The 17,500-nt window shown below is 36.9% G+C and overlaps 2 protein-coding genes across 5 annotated transcripts in view; one reads left to right on the forward strand and one right to left on the reverse strand.

Annotated features, from left to right (window-relative positions):
• The window catches only part of gca (grancalcin), a 16,259-nt gene extending 7,531 nt beyond the window's left edge, over window positions 1-8,728 (forward strand). The window contains exons 4-8 of the mRNA XM_083534587.1: window positions 2,368-2,411; window positions 3,982-4,129; window positions 6,213-6,326; window positions 7,621-7,679; window positions 8,389-8,728. Of these exons, the coding sequence (XP_083390713.1) occupies window positions 2,368-2,411; window positions 3,982-4,129; window positions 6,213-6,326; window positions 7,621-7,679; window positions 8,389-8,415 (392 nt within the window). The 3' untranslated portion in view covers window positions 8,416-8,728. The remainder of the gene's footprint in view (window positions 1-2,367; window positions 2,412-3,981; window positions 4,130-6,212; window positions 6,327-7,620; window positions 7,680-8,388) is intronic.
• Window positions 8,729-9,154: 426 nt separating this feature from the next.
• The window catches only part of ptprnb (protein tyrosine phosphatase receptor type Nb), a 30,128-nt gene continuing 21,782 nt past the window's right edge, over window positions 9,155-17,500 (reverse strand). For all 4 annotated transcript variants that reach the window (XM_083532287.1, XM_083532289.1, XM_083532290.1 and 1 more), the window contains 12 exons: window positions 16,943-17,146; window positions 16,559-16,807; window positions 16,312-16,459; window positions 16,028-16,101; window positions 15,414-15,491; window positions 12,945-13,064; window positions 12,698-12,864; window positions 11,457-11,510; window positions 10,603-10,667; window positions 10,254-10,327; window positions 9,284-10,023; window positions 9,155-9,227 (listed from right to left, as the gene is read on the reverse strand). In XM_083532287.1, coding sequence (XP_083388413.1) covers window positions 9,952-10,023; window positions 10,254-10,327; window positions 10,603-10,667; window positions 11,457-11,510; window positions 12,698-12,864; window positions 12,945-13,064; window positions 15,414-15,491; window positions 16,028-16,101; window positions 16,312-16,459; window positions 16,559-16,807; window positions 16,943-17,146 — 1,305 coding nt within the window. In that variant the 3' untranslated portion in view covers window positions 9,155-9,227; window positions 9,284-9,951. The remainder of the gene's footprint in view (window positions 9,228-9,283; window positions 10,024-10,253; window positions 10,328-10,602; window positions 10,668-11,456; window positions 11,511-12,697; window positions 12,865-12,944; window positions 13,065-15,413; window positions 15,492-16,027; window positions 16,102-16,311; window positions 16,460-16,558; window positions 16,808-16,942; window positions 17,147-17,500) is intronic.

Raw genomic sequence — 17,500 nt, forward strand, 5'->3', positions numbered from 1 at the left:
TACCACATCCAAAGATGACAAATACAACTGTGTGCGTCCAACTTTGTGGTGATCTTTTGGGGAAGAACCACATATAGCTGGAACAGTCAAGTGTCTGAATACATTTGTCCATATTTATCTGGAAAGGTGGGCAAAAATAGGGCCCACCAAAATAGGGCAATATCTGATGAACGAATGCCTGACTGCTCTGGCAAAAAAAAATGTGTATGCACAGTATTCCACCTTCAAAGATCATAACACTCTCAAAACTATTGAATGGAAAAGTTTTTTTTGTTTTTACTAACCCATAATTGACCTCAATAATTCATTTTACTGGTCAGAAATAACCTGTAATTATTAGGTAAGTGTAGTCCATTTGGTTCCATTACACAGATGATAATTATGCCACTGTACTAGCAGTGCAGACTGTGGAGTGCACCAAATGGAGTCGTTTGTCTTCATGCTGTAGCGTGATCAGATATAAACCCATTAAAACCTCTGCTCGCTGTCGCTCAGTGTCATGACCAGTATATTAGTATATATTTAGTTTGCTTCTTGGTGCACAATAATTGATTACATAACACTATACTGTAACCAGTGTACTGCTGAACAGCTGTAGTATTTTTATAGTTGTAATATAAATGAACATCTGGGGAAAATACCGACTCTACTTGGTTGTGTACAAGAGGAAAGGCTATGGCAATGGTGAATTCAGTACTGCTCTGCAATGCACAAGGTTACATAATATCTGGAACAGGAAGTTGGTGTAACCAATCAGCAAACAGAGCTATGTTTGTACGCCATTCCAGTTTCCATATATGTACTTTTCTAAAAAAAATTAATTAAAAAAATCTATGACTGCTATGAATTCTTGGCAGCTGCGTGCAAGTGTGACCTCGTGGCCAGATAAGAAAATTTGCATTTAGAATGGGCCTTTCTCAGTGTATAATGTACTGATTTTGAGAATCACACACACACACACACACACACACACACACACACACACACACACACACACACACACACACACACACACACACACACAAATACACTGGTCATATATTTTCCTTGATCTTGAACTAGGAGACCCAAACCTGTTCCAGCATGACAATGTCTCTGTGCACAAAGGGAGCTCCATGAAGATATGTGTACATGGGTAGAAGTTAAGGATCTTGAATGGCTTGCTATTGCACGCTGACCCCAACCCTATTGAACACCTTTGGGACGAATTGAAATGCTGACTGCACCCCAGGCCTCCTTATCACACTTACCTCAGTGCCTGACTGTACTAACACCCTAGTGGCTAAATTACAATAATAAGAATATTGTTTATTTTATATAATGTCTTTAAAAGTTACATCTAAGAGATTTCCAAGCATAAAATATTAATTACAAATATATAAAATAATATTAATAATAATAAAATAAACATCACAAATGCATCACAAAAAAAAAGATACATATAATTTAAAAAAATAAATCAGGTTTTAAGAGCAGATTTAAAAACACTAAAAGGTTCAGTCTGTCTGATCTCAATGGGGAGAGAATTCCAAAGATTTGGTGCATGGGAAGAAAAAGTTAGATGACCCATTGAACATCAACGGGTAGGAGGAACAACACTCAATCTGGTTGAACATCTTCCCAGAAGAGTGAAGGTTATTATACCAGCAATTGAAGACTAAATATGAAAACGGATGTTTAAAAAGCACATACAGGTTCAATGGTCAGGTGTCCACAACCTTTTGTCCATATAGTTTATATTCAGTATGTGTTTGATTTTTTTGTTAATAAACACATAATTAAATGACAATTTTTGGAACAAAGTAAAGCTAGAAAATACCAGATGTATAAAGCCAAACACTGACAAATTATCTATAACAAAAAAAAAACATTTATTTATATTAAGAGTTTTACGTTCCCAATGTTGAACAAAATGAAATCCATGTCGTTCATGTTGCACAAATTGCTTTTGATATATTGATATTGAAGTTCCCTCATAGCTCTACACTCTTTTATACCTTATTCTGTCTCTTCTCAAAGCAAATGTTATTTCTGTAACTACATTATGGTTACATCCACCATTTATAAATCCTGTCTGTTGCCAGGTGTTTGTCACTGTAGTCCATGTAGCTCTCTCTCTGCATTTTTGAGCTTCTTATCATTATTTTTTTTTCACTCGTTTGACAATGAAGTTCTTAGGGGATATGTTTGTTCAATTTAGGGCAGAAAGACTTTAAGGAATCATCCAGGTTCAGAAGATTGTTATGAACCTGTTTCAAGTTTATTCAAGTTTGTTATAAACCAGGTTCCTAAGTTTGTTAGGTTGAATTTATCATTATAAGGAAAAGATGAACATTTTATATAAAAACGCATTTGTTTTGTTTGCAGCTTTCAGTTTGGAGACGTGCAGAATTATGATTGCCATGCTGGATGTATCCTTTACAGAAATGTGGGGAAACAAATTGTTTTTTGATTTTCTGCCTCATAGTATGATCGATGTAGTACAGTCCCTCCCCAACTTACCATGTATTTTTGTTTGTAAGTTGTTACTGTGTTCGTTATTGACTACGCATATCTCCTAATGACGTAAGAGCTATAAACACTATCAAATAAACTATAAAATATACTCAAGCAAATCGTAATAATTGAAATACTGTATACAATATTTTGTATTGCGTAATAAAAAATTATAAAAATTCGCCCTATTCCAGTGCGCATCATGTAGAAATATTACGGTCGATGACTAGCTAGCGGCGATTCTCCTCCGCGCAGAATTTTCGACTCGAACAAACTTTCACTTTGAGGACAAGTTTGTCTGTAGTAGCAAAAGTTCATAAAATAGGGAGCATCTGTTTAGTAGATTCTAACTTTAGGGTATAACAGTATGAAACATTTATGGTCATAATTGTACAATAGAAAAATTTATATTGCTATTAGCAAGTTGCTAATTTATTATTTTAAAGTCCCTGTCACTGGGATTTTATCTGTACAGCACAGTGTTACAAAATTCTGAAGCAGAGTTTCCAATAGCAATGCTGAATTCTGAATATCTGAAGATTTTTGTTCTCTTTGAGAAAACACTAAACTCAAATTAGTGCTCTTTACAACCACGATGAGCAGAAAAACATGTCAGAAATTAACATGCTAAGCTGCTAAGCCTTGAGGTTTAACAATAGCAGGAGACCACATCAGGATTCAACTGTGAGGCTACAGTGTGCACAGATTGGACATTTGAAAACTGGAAAAATATTTCCAGGATTTGAAGGTCTACATGTATGTACAGTGGAACCTTGGATTGGGAATTACGTGCTTTTACGAACGCTTTGCGCATTCGTGTAAAGACGTGCCGTTTACTATAGTATTGTGACCACGTGTGTTCTCATGGAAGGAGATTTGTCTCTCCAAACAATACCCCTCCTCCTCCTCCACCTTTCCTTTTTTAAAGATAAAGTATAGGTTAATTTATTTAATTCTTATTCATTGTTATTTGTTTCTCAATTTGTACATAAAATACCATAAAAAAAGATTTTTATATGAATAAAGAAGAAGATATTTGGATGTGTGGAACAGATTATCTGAGTTTACATTGTTTCCTACGGGAAAATTCGCTTTGCATTACGAATAAATTGCATTGCGAGCACTTTTCCGGAACGAATGGAGTTCGCAATTAAGGATTCCACTGTACTTAATGGTCAGCAGTCTGAGATACTCTGCCATGGTTGTAGATTGCTTACCTGAGTCATCATAGCCTTCCATCTCGAACGTGGTCGAATGTGGACAGTCCTCTTTCAATAATCAACAAGGATTGATTTTCTTACCACAGTCACTGGAGGTTTCTTTATTTTTTCCTCATCATTCTGTGTAAAAACTATAGTCTATTATGTCCTAAATTCCTAAGAGATCACTATTTAGTGAAATCCTTCAGCCAGGTTCTGTCTGAGAATTTGAATTGTTAATGTTTGGTCAGCAGCTGGTTGATTCTCTTTAACAGTGCCCACCCAGAGAGATTATTCAGGTAAGATGGGCTTCCCCGAGTTTAAGGAACTGTTTACAGTGCTGAATGGCTGGAAGCAGAACTTCATGATGGTCGACCGAGACAACAGTGGCAGTGTGGAGCCTCACGAGTTGTCTCAGAGCATTACTAGCATGGGTAAGTTGGCAAATATCTCACAACCAATTTTTCCTTGGTTCCTTAGTTCACCTTAGTTTAGTGTCCAATCTTTTACACAAAGGACTGGTGTGGGTGCAGGTTTTCATTTTAACCAAGCCACACAAGATTCCACATTGGTTTGGATCTTAATTTTCAATGGAATATCATGTGTGGCCTTTGATTGGTTGAAATGAAAACCTACACCCACACCGGCCCTTTGTGGACCCACACCTGCCTTGTGAATGTGGAACAATGTTAATCCATCAAAACAATGGTGGCCAACCAGTAGTATATTGAAACAACCACAGTTTTCTTCAGCTGATGATGTTACTGCTATGACTTTTTTTCACAAGTAAGCAGCATTTAAAAAGCAGACTGTGGACTTCAAGTCAAGTCAGTCAGCATAATTTAAATTGGATGGCATAAATTCCCTACAAACATGAGCATGTGAAAGTTTTGAATATGGTTGGCTGAGGCATTAGGATTTTTATTTTAATCCACACCATCTTTTGATTTTATACTCTCTTAAAGCTGTGTTGTATAAAATGCTTCTGGTCTCCAGAACTCACTTACTGTTAAATGCGGTAGGAGGAAGGGTACAAGTGTGTAAACTTGCATATATGCATAAAAATGGAAACAAGGGTAATCCATTATTGCAGTACACAGACAAGGAGGGATTTACACTAATGCTACAAGACTTCACAATGAACAGTAACTCGACACGGTGTACATGGACTAACAAATCAGAGACTTCCACAGAACAGGTGAACACAGGCGGGTAGCAAACTAATCACAGTGCAAGTGGTGAAGACGGAAGCAAAACAGAAACCACTTTCGGGAACTGTGATGTTAAGGGGAAATTCACATCGTTGCTGCAATTAAAATGCTTGTAATCGTTCCAGGTTGCTACGGAAGCGCATTGCATTCACACAAAAAAAAAAAAAAAAAAAATGCGCATTGCATTTACAATGGAGATGTAGCAGCTATAATATGGTTTAGCTTGATGACTGTATATGTTAGTGTTAAGGTGGTTCTCACACTGGTTCTCTAAACACATTCCTGTTATCTGTTCAATGTCTATAGGATCTTTATGATGTGAGTATGTAAGGTATACAGGAAGTCTTTATCTGGGCTTACACATCTCCGTTTATTATGTCTTCTTTCCCAATCAGGAACTGTTTTAGCTCAGGTTTTTTCCAGTGTGTGTATATATACTTGTCTGTTATCAGCATTAAACTAAAGAAGAACATTTGCACTATGCTGTGTGCTGTGCGATTTTTCCCTGATCAGAAAAGGCACCATGGGCACCGTAGATCGCATGGAAAACCTCTCCAAGAATTATTGTTTAAAAAAGTTTTGTTTGGGCATAATACAAATCTTAGGTTAATTAGCTACTGGATATTTCCTCACTGACCTGCCCCTCCTGCTGATTAATTTAGTTTTTTTTTTTTTTTTAAGTCTTGCTTCAGTTAACAGATAAGGGGCATTAACTATTATTATTTTTATATTTTAACTTTAACTAATAGTTAATGCCCCGTATATATTAACTGAAGCAAGACTTAAAACTTTCTTTCGGCTTCTCCCATTAGGGATCGCCACAGCGGACCATCCGCATGTTTGATTTGGCACATGTTTTTACGCTGGATGCCCTTCCCAATGCAACCCTCCCCATTTATCCGAGCTTGGGACCGGCACTAAGAGTGGCTGGTTCCCTGACCGGGGATCGAACCCGGGCCGCAGCAGTGAGAGCGCCGCATCCTAACCACTAGACCACCAGGGAACCTAACTGAAGCAAGACTTTCCGTAACTTAATTAATTAGCAGGTGGGGCAGGTCATTGAGAAAATGTCCAGTAGATAATTAAACTAATATACAGTCATTAAGCTAAACCATATGATAGCTGCTACATCTCCATAGTTGCGCAATGAGGCACTTCCGAGCAGACCCGGTATTATGCGCTAAAATGCTCCCCTGCCACAGTCTGCCCCAATATTTTTATTTATTTATTTATTTATATTTTGTGAATGCAATTCTAGGTTGCAACAATCTGCTGAAATTGTATTTCTGTGATGTGGTTTTTACAGGGTACAGAGTGAGCCCTCAAGCTTTGGGATGCATCATCAAGCGCTTTAGTCGGGGAGGCAGGATCTATTTCGATGACTATGTGGCCTGCTGCGTGAAACTCAGGGCTCTAACAGGTAAGTGGTGTGGTTTTACTGTGGGATAAATCCAGTAATCCCACAGTTTATACTGTTGTAATTCTTTTTGGTCATTTTTAAACTCTGAGTGCACACAAGCTGATTGTGTAAGTTTTTAGTAGATTTTGCTTTTGATTTTAGTTTTTTGCTAGTTTTATCAATCCTCGTAATTTGTTTGAATGAACTGGTTGCACTTTGTGCAGTTCTAATTTTCATAATATCTTTAATCACTCCTATTATAAATATCATCTAAAGGATTAAGAAGCTATATATATATATATATATATATATATATATATATATATATATATATATATATATATATATATATATATATATATATATATATGAGAATGTTGAAATTTTGTTTTATAATTAGTTTTCAGCATTTTGTTGATTTTTACGCTATGAAGTGCTCAGAAAAAAAAATTGCAATTGGCAATAATTGGCAATCTGCCAACTATCTAGTCCCATTTCTTCTTCTTTAATGTTGATGAAAAACATCCCGTTTTCACAAGCAGTTTAAAATCTCAGATTTAATCAACGAGTGATGCATTTGCAAAAAAGTGCAGCTCAAAGGTACATGAGGTAAGATTAGCTCTCTAATATTCAAATAGGTAAACATTTAAATGATTTTCTTTTTACTCTCCTTTGTTCACAAAGCTCCAACCCCAGGTTCCAAAGTATGAAATCCAAAAAGTACTCAAGCTTTATGTTAGCATGCTTTACTTATCTCCAGGTTCGAATTTTATATAAAATTGGCTGTTGCACTTTGAAGGTAAACCTTTGGCAAACATTAACAAGCACAAAAAACTAAATATAAATTAATACATTTATTTTTCTCCCTCCATACATAGTAATTGGATTTGTATTTTATGTAATTTATGCAGCAGAATAATTCTGTCCAGGCTTTACTGAAAATACACTTCTCTAGGAGAACCACACTGCCTAAGAAGTCCTGATCATAATAACCATCCCATTGTCATTGAGGGCTTTTATATGTAAAATCACCAAAACTTTCCATATTGCTTAGTTTGCTTTTCCTTTTATGACTGCCACAATAACCCGTGGCTTGTTTCTTAGGGAACGAAATCTGTATCCAGATTTTTTAAAAGTGCTGATTTAAATAAACCTGAATTGAGTTCTATTGACCAGTGAATTCTGAATCAACTAACATTACATTGCTGATTATAAGCATCATATGAATGATAAAATGTATTACCAATAACGAGATAAATTCATGAGCTGTTTTAAGCCTGAAAGTTTTCTTCACAGTTTTTTTTTTGGTCTACAGGGAATTTCAGGATGCGAGATGTTATGCAACAAGGATCTGTGAACTTTCAATATGATGATGTAAGTAGCCTGTACTGTTGATTTTAGATATGCAATACACGTCTAGTAATATAAAGACATTTGACACTGCAAAAATAGGAAAATTGTTTACTCAATGATTCAAAAGGCCATTTATAAATGACCCGCTATTAAACCAGATTTCAGAAAAAAACATCAAATCTGAAAGTGTTTAATTTTCTGTGAGGGCACAGAGGCCACTATTGAGTATTTCTGACTGTTTTGGTCAATCAGAATGCACTAATTAATTCCTTGTTATTTTATTGTTTCACTAGTATCAGCCTATTCTAATAAGTTTAGTCTAATTGTGTGTGTGTGTGTGTGTGTGTGTGTGTGTGTGTGTGTGTGTGTGTATATATATATATATATAATAGCTCTATAGAAGGCCACTCAATAATCTCTTTAATAAAAAAATGCTTAATTGCATGTTAATAAAATGAGTGCCGTTAAAATGAGCTCGTGTAAACACATTCATTTAGACAGCTCTGATAGAAAGCACAAACTAGCATAACAATATACATTCAAAAGAATAAGAATAAATAAGAGCGTTAAGAATAAAGTTTGGGGTTGTAACATATCTCTGCTCAGGATATATTATACAGTTTAAGAAATAAGAAAAGAAAAAAGCCACCAAAGTATTATTAGAGCACCAAGTGTTATGAAAGATTTAACAGAAATGACCATATCCTGCATTTGTTTCCTCTTTCCTCAGTTCATCTTGTGCACAATGTCTATCTAAGGACGATTGGACAGACTTCCTGATTCAAGGAGGAATAGAAGTATAATGTGTATATATAACCTATAATATATGTAGCCTCTGGCTAGTATAATATACAGTATACATATATTCTCAAATGTGCCAGTTTTAACAGAATAGGTGCTTTGTTCTTTGGTTAGTGTAAAGCATCATGTGATGTAAAGCCATTTGTTGGCAGCTTCTTTGGGACATACCACATCAAGTTTTTTTTTATTTTGTGCCAACACAATCCAGTTTTGACACCATAAGTTACTACTCATGTAGAAGTGGTTAATAAATTTACATTTCAAACTGGTGTATTCATTATGAGCCCATTTTTTTTACAATGTAATGGTGGAAAACACAATTCGGGGAACAGACATTGTTATAATTGCATTCTGAAACTGATCATTTCCATCTGTTTACTTACCCTAAGTTCTTCTGCCTACAAGGACTGGCCATTTTATAAGCTTCACCATTAGTATATAGACCACTTACTGACTGTAATCCATCAGTAGCTCAAATTTTCATTATTAAATCTCTGATCAAAAATGCGTTGTTAGAGAATTTCTACAGAAACATTTAATAACTGACTTGTATTCATAAATATCCAAAAAAAAAGTAAAGAAATATGCACTAGACACTATAGACATATTTTCTCCAGATATGTTCAAATCCCCTGACTTTTATTCCATTGACGCTAAAACAAGTAAAATACAGCAAAAACGACATGTAGACTTAATGCTGCTGCATCACTACACAAAACTTTTATTATTCACCACAAAATACAAAATTAATATTTCTTTATTAGATACGTATATATATATATATATATATATATATATATATATATATATATATATATATATATATATATATATATATATATTATATTTTTTTATTTTTTTATGCTGGAATGCAAGACGAAAAGAACAATTACAATCAAGAAGGTCAAAGTGTGCAAGAGGTATAGAGGAACAAAGCAGAAGCATTCAGTCACATTTACTAGGAACCAATTTCCATCAAACCCTATTAACTATCGAACAGATTTTGGTCAGATTGGATCTTAGCCTGAGGTCCTCGAACCACTCACCCCTCTCATCGACTAATGCAACCGGAGACGAGAGAATCTTGTCTCCGAAAAACACTCGCAGCACTGCTGAGGTGAAATCGGTACAAAGCCATTACTATGGTTACAAGAGTGGAAACGCAGACAGAGCAAACACGAGGAACGGCGGATTACTCGACTCGTTCCGCTTTTAATACAGTGACGAATGATAAGGAGTGATCCTGAAGGGTTTGATTTCCTGAAATAAGCTGTCTTGTTCTGTATGTGCAAAGAGCTGAAGATGAGATGATGTAAAGTGATTGATCTACTTTAGGAACGCAGACTGGCTGAATGTGTGCACGTGCAGACATGCTGGAGTGGTATGGGCAGAGATTCAGACACATGAGGACCAGTTAGTAGTTTACTCATGCATGAGTGTATTCTATATGGATTGAATGTGTGTGTGTGCGTGTGGATTTCACGCTTGGGTCTCACTGGGGAAGGGCTTTAAGAATGGCATTGACTTCTTCAGCCACAGCAGTCAGAGCAAACTCGAACTGGTCCTGAGAAGAGACAAAAGCATTGCTCACCATCTACACAAAAACATGAATCAAACCTAGTAAAGCCCCCAATTCTTACACTTACATTATTCTATTATATCCTTTTAGCAGCACTAACCTATATAAACCCAGTTAACTGATAATATCCATGTCAGTACTGCATCGTAAAATATGAGTGTAACGATGATGATATATATGAAAAACCTAACTTGCTTGTTTTGGGTTTGTGTTACCTTTGTGCGGACCATTCCCGGTCTCTGGTCACGAATGTGCTCTAGGGTTGCAGCGATATCGATTTCCTTCACCCCTATGCCATAAAAAAAAGCACACGTTTTAGAATATTAACAGACTGAAAAATGTTTGCCTCTGCAAGAAAGAAAAGCGACAGGAAGATGACAGACCAAGCAAAACGAATGACTATTTCTCAATTCTGGATTAGAAGGGTTTCAAATGGCAGTTGTGCCTTGACTGAGAGACTTGATGTATAAACCTTTTAGCACAGGGCTGTGATTAAAGCTGAACGAAAAGATAATAGATAAAATCGCATGTATAAATAAAAATGATTGTAGCATAAGAATCCACCTTTTGCCATGCGGTTCAGAACCATGTCAATCAAGATGTATGTTCCAGTCCGGCCTGTACCATCACTACAGAAAAAAGGGGGAGTTCAGTCATAATGGAATTTTAAATTAGTTATATAACAAATGATCATATGTACCAGTATATATAATATAATCAAAAAACTGTGCTGTTAACTATTTGATTTGGATTAATGCACTTGTTCTAATATGCCATCGTTTCTATAGTAACAACATACATATTATTGTCAACGTTTATTTAAGGACTTTTTTTTTTTTTTATCAAATTTATAAACTATGTGACAGTTTCTTTGTTTGAAAGGTTTTTTTGCTGATCATCAGGCCACATCACACCACCTGCATGTTTTTTATAGCTTGCTTTTATCAGCTACTTTAACCTCAGTATTACAGCAAGTTTGTAAATAGTCATATGCATAAAGGATGAAGATGATGATTTTGGATGCCAAAAGATGGGTGGTAGTTTATTTCTTTAAACCTAACGGGTGACTAAGTGGTTTAATACACCTTTTGGATTATTCACCCTGTGTATACTCGAGTTAACAGTAAGTGCACACATTATTGTTGTACCAATTACACACTTATTTGCAAAACATTACCCAAAATGCAAAATCTAGGATACCGCCTTAATAATATCTAATCAGCTGTGACCTTATGACTGTCTTTTTGGAGGGCCTAGTGACCTAGGTGACCACTAAGGAATATATACCTAATAAAAAAAGCTAACAAAATGTGCATAAAATTTAAATGCAATTTATGGACTGACAGCTAAAAGACTAAAACATGTAACAATCAGTTTGTAGCAGGAGAAAAGGAAGCATTTGCGTTAAAACGGTATACCTGCAGTGGACTATAATTGGGCAGGAGCGTCCTCTGTAGCATTTATTTACCTTCCTGTGGGAAAGAGGTAAGGGGACACAAAATAGAGGAGAAAAAATGACCAACCATTAAGGAGCCATACAACATGCAGTGTGTTAAACAGTTATTTCAAGAAAGAGCCAAAAGATAAACAAGACCCACAAACAGTGAGGATATTCATATACACACAAGACACAAGAGAAAGGATGATCAGACTAACCCAAAACTTTTCCCCCACCAGCTTGGTTATAAGCTGACTTTTGTATTGCTACATACAATTAAATTACAATTTCATTATTTAAATGTTTTTTTTTATTATTATTTATATATGTTTCTTTTGGCTCGTTTGATTTTTTTTCTTTGCCTTAATTCATTGGAATAATATAAATGACTGGTTTTACAAATTTTTTGACTGCTTTTATAGTCACAAATCTAGTAAACTAGAATGTGTTTTTGTTTTGAAAGAGTTTTGAATAATGTGGTGAATAAAATGAAACAAGATATTGCAACTAGGAATGGCATTAGGAAAGGAATGGTAGTGTTTTTTCCAAATTATATGCGATTTCCACTCCTATTTATAATTTGCATAAAACTATTCTCAGCAACTCATATAACAGTAATTGGCCCTGTCCAATATATAATAAATTACAAATAGTTTTTCACTTTTACTAGAAGTATTTTAAAGAAATGTACATTCGGTGCTGTTTTTAAAAAATGTAGTACTAATGTGTTTGCAAGCTTGGGGATATACATAAATTGACAGAAATGTAGTTTAGAAGAAAAATAGGGTGTGATAAAGAATGATGGGACAGAGGAGAAGGAGGCTTTGAGGCGATGGAGCGTACCATCAGCGTTGCTCTTGCTGCAGCCACACCTGTCCGTGCTCATTTTTGTGACTATGCAACTGGAGTCAGATTACTAGCTGCAAACCACAAAAATGACACAGACAGCTGTGCAATACCACGGGCCCCGCTGCGCTCCATCGCACATGGAGAGAAAGAAAGAGTGAAAGACAGAGAGGGAGTGAGGGAGAAAGAAAGAGAGAGGGGAAAAGATGCCGAAATAAGGGAGGAGCTATAAGACAGATGGTGGAAGAGATCGTAAAAACAAAGGACATAGAAAAAATGAGGTCTAGATGATGAAAAAAAAAAACGAATACAAAACATGAAGGCTAACAGCAAAGAGGGATTGCTGTAAATTGGATATAAATGTATATGAAGTACCTGCGGAAGTCCAGCAGAGGGCGCGTAGCGGTTGGAATACCCTGTGCAGGCCAGCTCAGAAAGTGGAACTGGGTGAGAGTGCGTGTCTCCTGCGTCTGCACATTTTTCAGGTAGAAGCTCCGTACCAGGAAATCATTGCACCAGATGTGCTCCGACACCAGGTTCACCTTAGCATGGTGTGATGTTTACAGTCAGTTTAGAATAAAGAAAAAAAAAAGCTTGTATAACAGTAAAAATACAAACATACCTCATAGATGTGGTAGAGGGATGAACCCTCATCAGGCCAATAGCGATCACACTGCTTCTCTCCATCTTCGACAAGTGCGGTCATCATCACAATCACAGTACATCCATTCTCCCAGACCATCTACAGTAAATATAACGAATATACACACAATCAGTCTTTGCAGGCTTTCCCCCTGAATAAAAACTAAGCATGCATAAAGGCCCTACGATATTCCATCATCAATTTACCTTCATATTGAAAACAAGAAAGGGGCTTTTTACTTGTCACATGTACATTACAGCACAGTGAAATTATTTCTTCACATATCTCACCAATGTTAGAAAGCAGGGGTTACCAATGATACAACACCCCAGGAGCACAGAGGATTAAGGGCCTTGCTCAAGGGCCCAAGCGTGGCACCTTGGTAAAACTGTGGATGGAACCCTCAACCATCCAAATCTGTAACCAGAGCCTTAACCACTAAACTACCACTTCACTAGACTGTTTTTGCTCTAATTGTAGGAAGATAATGTTTTATAGAAAAAAAAACAGTTGTAGGAAAAATAAAAATTTGCCTCAAAATACAATAAAGAGCAAAATAAGGTGCAGGATAGTGGTGGTATTTAAATTCCATAAACATTAGTACGAGTGTTAACAACGTGAACAGCGCAATTAGAATTAAATACAGCCTGGGGTTTGATGACTTTTTCCAGTAAACGAAAGTCTGACACTAATTAGTTTCTTGATTGTTTAATGTTCTTGCAAAGCAAAAATCTTGTAATCAAAGTCATCGTTTGATACTTTTAATAGAATTAGTCTTACATGGAAAAAACAACAAAAAAACAACAAAGCATAATACTTTACCAACTGCGGTATGTCGTCTACATTTTGTTAGTTCTTGTTTTATTTGCGCCTGATCGCTAAATCAGCTGATAGTGTGTGTTATTTGGGAGCTTTGTGTTTGTCGTGTTCCATTTTAGGTGCTGAAAAACGCTGAAGAATGCACATCCTTTGAAACTCTATTTCTCACATTCCTCCGTCTCCCTGTTAGGTAACCGTCTCTTCCCTTTATACTTCACAACACATTATGTATTCATATATTCACTGCCACAAAGAACAGCATGATGTTGCTCGGTAGCAATCAGTTTGTGCGCCATTTCAGTGACTTCTCATCATGCACGATGAAGTCCCAGGGAGATAAATAATCGCCTAAATGTAGCCTATTCACACTGATGAACAGAGGTAATAATGCCTAAAAGATTATTGACTCTGCACTGACGCAAAATGAAGCATAAAGATATTTGAATGAGATAATCACTTTCAGTAAAGACTAGCGTCAGCTGGGAAAAATCCTTTATGAATTGTGAAAAAAGATCAGATCGGAAAGTGTGGATTAATACTCATATGAACATCCTGATTAAAGCAAATCAAATCTAATTTTTGGTTCAAATTGATCAATTCCATACTATTCATGAATTGTTATGGATTTATCAATGAGAGACTCATACGTGTGTGTGTGTGTGTGTGTGTTTGTGTGGTAGATATGCCACATGAACATATGCAATTGTTAATATGATGACATTTTTGAATGATGAATGATCAAAGTTTTATGTAAGGAGACATTTATGGAAAGGGGTCTCCAGTGTCAGCACATTCACTAAATATTTATAAATGTTTATAACATTCAGTAAAACTGTTCATTTAAGATTTTTCACATGTTAGGACAGAGGGTTTTGCAAAATGTTGGACCTATTTTACTTGCTTGCTTCAGGTTGGAAGATGTATATTACATGTCTATTTTTTTTTTTTTTTCATGTCAATCTGGTCATCTGCCAATTCCCTTCCATCAGGCAAACCTGGTTCATACAACATTCAATATACACAGTTACCATCTAGGGAAGGTGAAGGCTTATACACGCTTTCACTGAGACATCTTTTTAAACAAGCTCTGTCACAAAGAGGCATAATACACTGGGAGGAAAACTCTATCTGCCCTCTAACACATACATGAACACAGGGATGTTCACAAAAAGCTTGCATTGCTGTAAAGACAAGGGAGTGAGCGTATTCCCTACCTACCTTCCACAATGGATGATTAATTTGCACCTTCTCACATGCCACAATTCAACCCCTGAGCAGTAAAATTGCAAAAGAAGTACACTGGACTCTCAGTGCAGTTATATTTTTATAATGATTTTTGCCTAGCAGTAGGGACACATGACAGGTTCTAAGAATATTGGTGCACTCCTAGTCCAAATAAAGGGGAAAATGACTATAAAATTAGTCATATGCCACCAAGATTATGCATGTGTCTCCTTGAAAATTGGGCTGTAATGCAAATACACACACAGTTAATTCCTCGTTCCAAAAAAAAAAAAAAACTGGTACCTAAAATATCTTGGTACTCTACCAATATCTTGGTAACCCCCCCCCCCCACACACACACACACACACACAAATACAAAAACACAAACACATACACACACTTACCTGCCAAAAGTCAGAGATTGTATGCGAAAGTGGTCCTTGGGTGGCGATGTACGCTGGCATTCTGGGGTCATGCTCAATCTAAAAGGTCAAAAATAAACAAAAGGTCATGGATCAGCACTTTTGGCTTCTTTTGGATCTTAGATTGTGCACATCACCATGGCAACAAGCTATTCATGTGATCAGTGCACAGGAAAGTTTAATAGATGCTCCCGCTCTTGCTACAACGGAACAGCGGGGATTCCGCACCACCTCCGCCCATAGCTACATCAATACACTGTTGCCATGGCAACGGCAAGACGGGGATTCCGGAACCCAAGACATGCTGCCATGGAATAAATGAATTTTGTAACCTTGGCAACCAAAAAAAAAAAAAAGGGGGGGGGGGGTTAATTAAGAAGTTCTGGTTAACGATGGCTGAGGAAGAGCAAAATGCAAAAGCGAGGTGTTTGATAAATGAGACTGTCCATTTACAGGCAGAACATTTTTCCAGTTAGAAAGCACTATGCGCACAACTGCACAGTGGGACTGGATTTAATGGCTGCACAGAGGGAGAGAACTACTCCTTTATAGTATATAAGACATGTGCATGGTCATAATCGAACGCTTCTACCTACTATGGTGCTGGCGTTGATGTAGTCAGCTCTTGAGGGGTTAACCTCGACCTTCAGTTTCACCCGGGAGTGATCATCTGCACAGCACAGAATTACACACAATTAACACCTGCTGCATGGGTTAAGGCATAGATACGAAAGCACAGAAAATGCTGTCAATTGGGTTTTGTTCACATGTTTAATAGTCAGAGGAAAATGTGTTCTCCTACAGATGAAAGTGATGCAAATGCATGAAAGAGGATGGGAATTAATTATCATGAGGGAAATATTTAGTTCGGAAGGCTCACATGGCACGACATCGGGGCAGCGGTTCTTTTTAATGTTCGATTCACTCTGAGCGACAGACACGGTGCTGGGTTCGGCTTGGTAGGAGCACAATGCCTCCCACTCCTTCAGCAGGCGATCCTTATTCCTCACGTGGTCTTCCATATATGTCTATAGAGAGTGTGAGAGAGAGCGCATGTGTCTCTAATGCATTTAGAAAATGGCTGCAAGAGTGAAAAACATAGGGATCTCTTCAGTCTTTGTGTGTACCAGTATCATGTGGCCAGTGGAGATGTCCATGTTTGACTGTGCTGGCTCCTCACACCAGGAGGGAGTGCTGCTGTGTGAGCTGGGGCTGGCCTGAGGGGCATCACTGAACTGAGACGATACGCTACTGACTCTCGAAGCATCTGTTCCAGCTCCTCCTACTGCTCCCCCTGTCCCACTCCCTCCGGTTGTGACCCCACACTCTTGTCTTCCCGAGGAGGATTTCGCAGCCATGTGCTGCCTACAGAGATCCTAAAAATAGGATAAAAAAATACCTTGAAATATCTACTAGAATTTAAATTCATGTTCATCCTTTCTATGAACTTTAAATAACACAATGAGGGAACAAAATCACAATTTAATGGCAATAATTATGTTACAACGTACCTGATATGCATAGTGTGTGCCCTTGCCTCCCTCTGGACCCAAGCCCAACTTCCTGGAGGCCAGATGTTGAGCATGGCTACGCAAGCATGCAATCGTTAGTGAGCCCACTAAGAGCCCACCCACACAAGCCACGCCCACAAACATAAGAAACACCCACTGGCTGCTGTTGTGCACACGCGTTGCCACCGGCAGCCCGTCATTTTTCTGAAAAAAAAATTATTTTAAAGAAATAAAGCAGCAAAACTCATCCAACTTTTGCTGTATTTTAGGTATATGTGTATCATTGACAAAAATTCTGATGTGTGTGTAAAAATTCTTTAATAACTATAATATTAACCGTAATTTCTGTCTTGTATGACACAAGTATGGTGCATGTGCCACATAAACTGGGTAAAAATGTGAAATTGGTGTAGAGTGCAAAGAGTCTCCAGTGTAAAATGCATGTTAAGTATGCAAATATAATATTATATAAAAATAGAAAGTATTTCTTCATTCTTTAATTTATAAGAAATTAATACTGATTGCAGCAGTATTAGAGGACAATTTCATATACTTTTA

This window comes from Silurus aristotelis (assembly GCF_946808225.1).
Source record: "Silurus aristotelis genome assembly, chromosome: 2".
NCBI lineage: Eukaryota > Metazoa > Chordata > Actinopteri > Siluriformes > Siluridae > Silurus > Silurus aristotelis.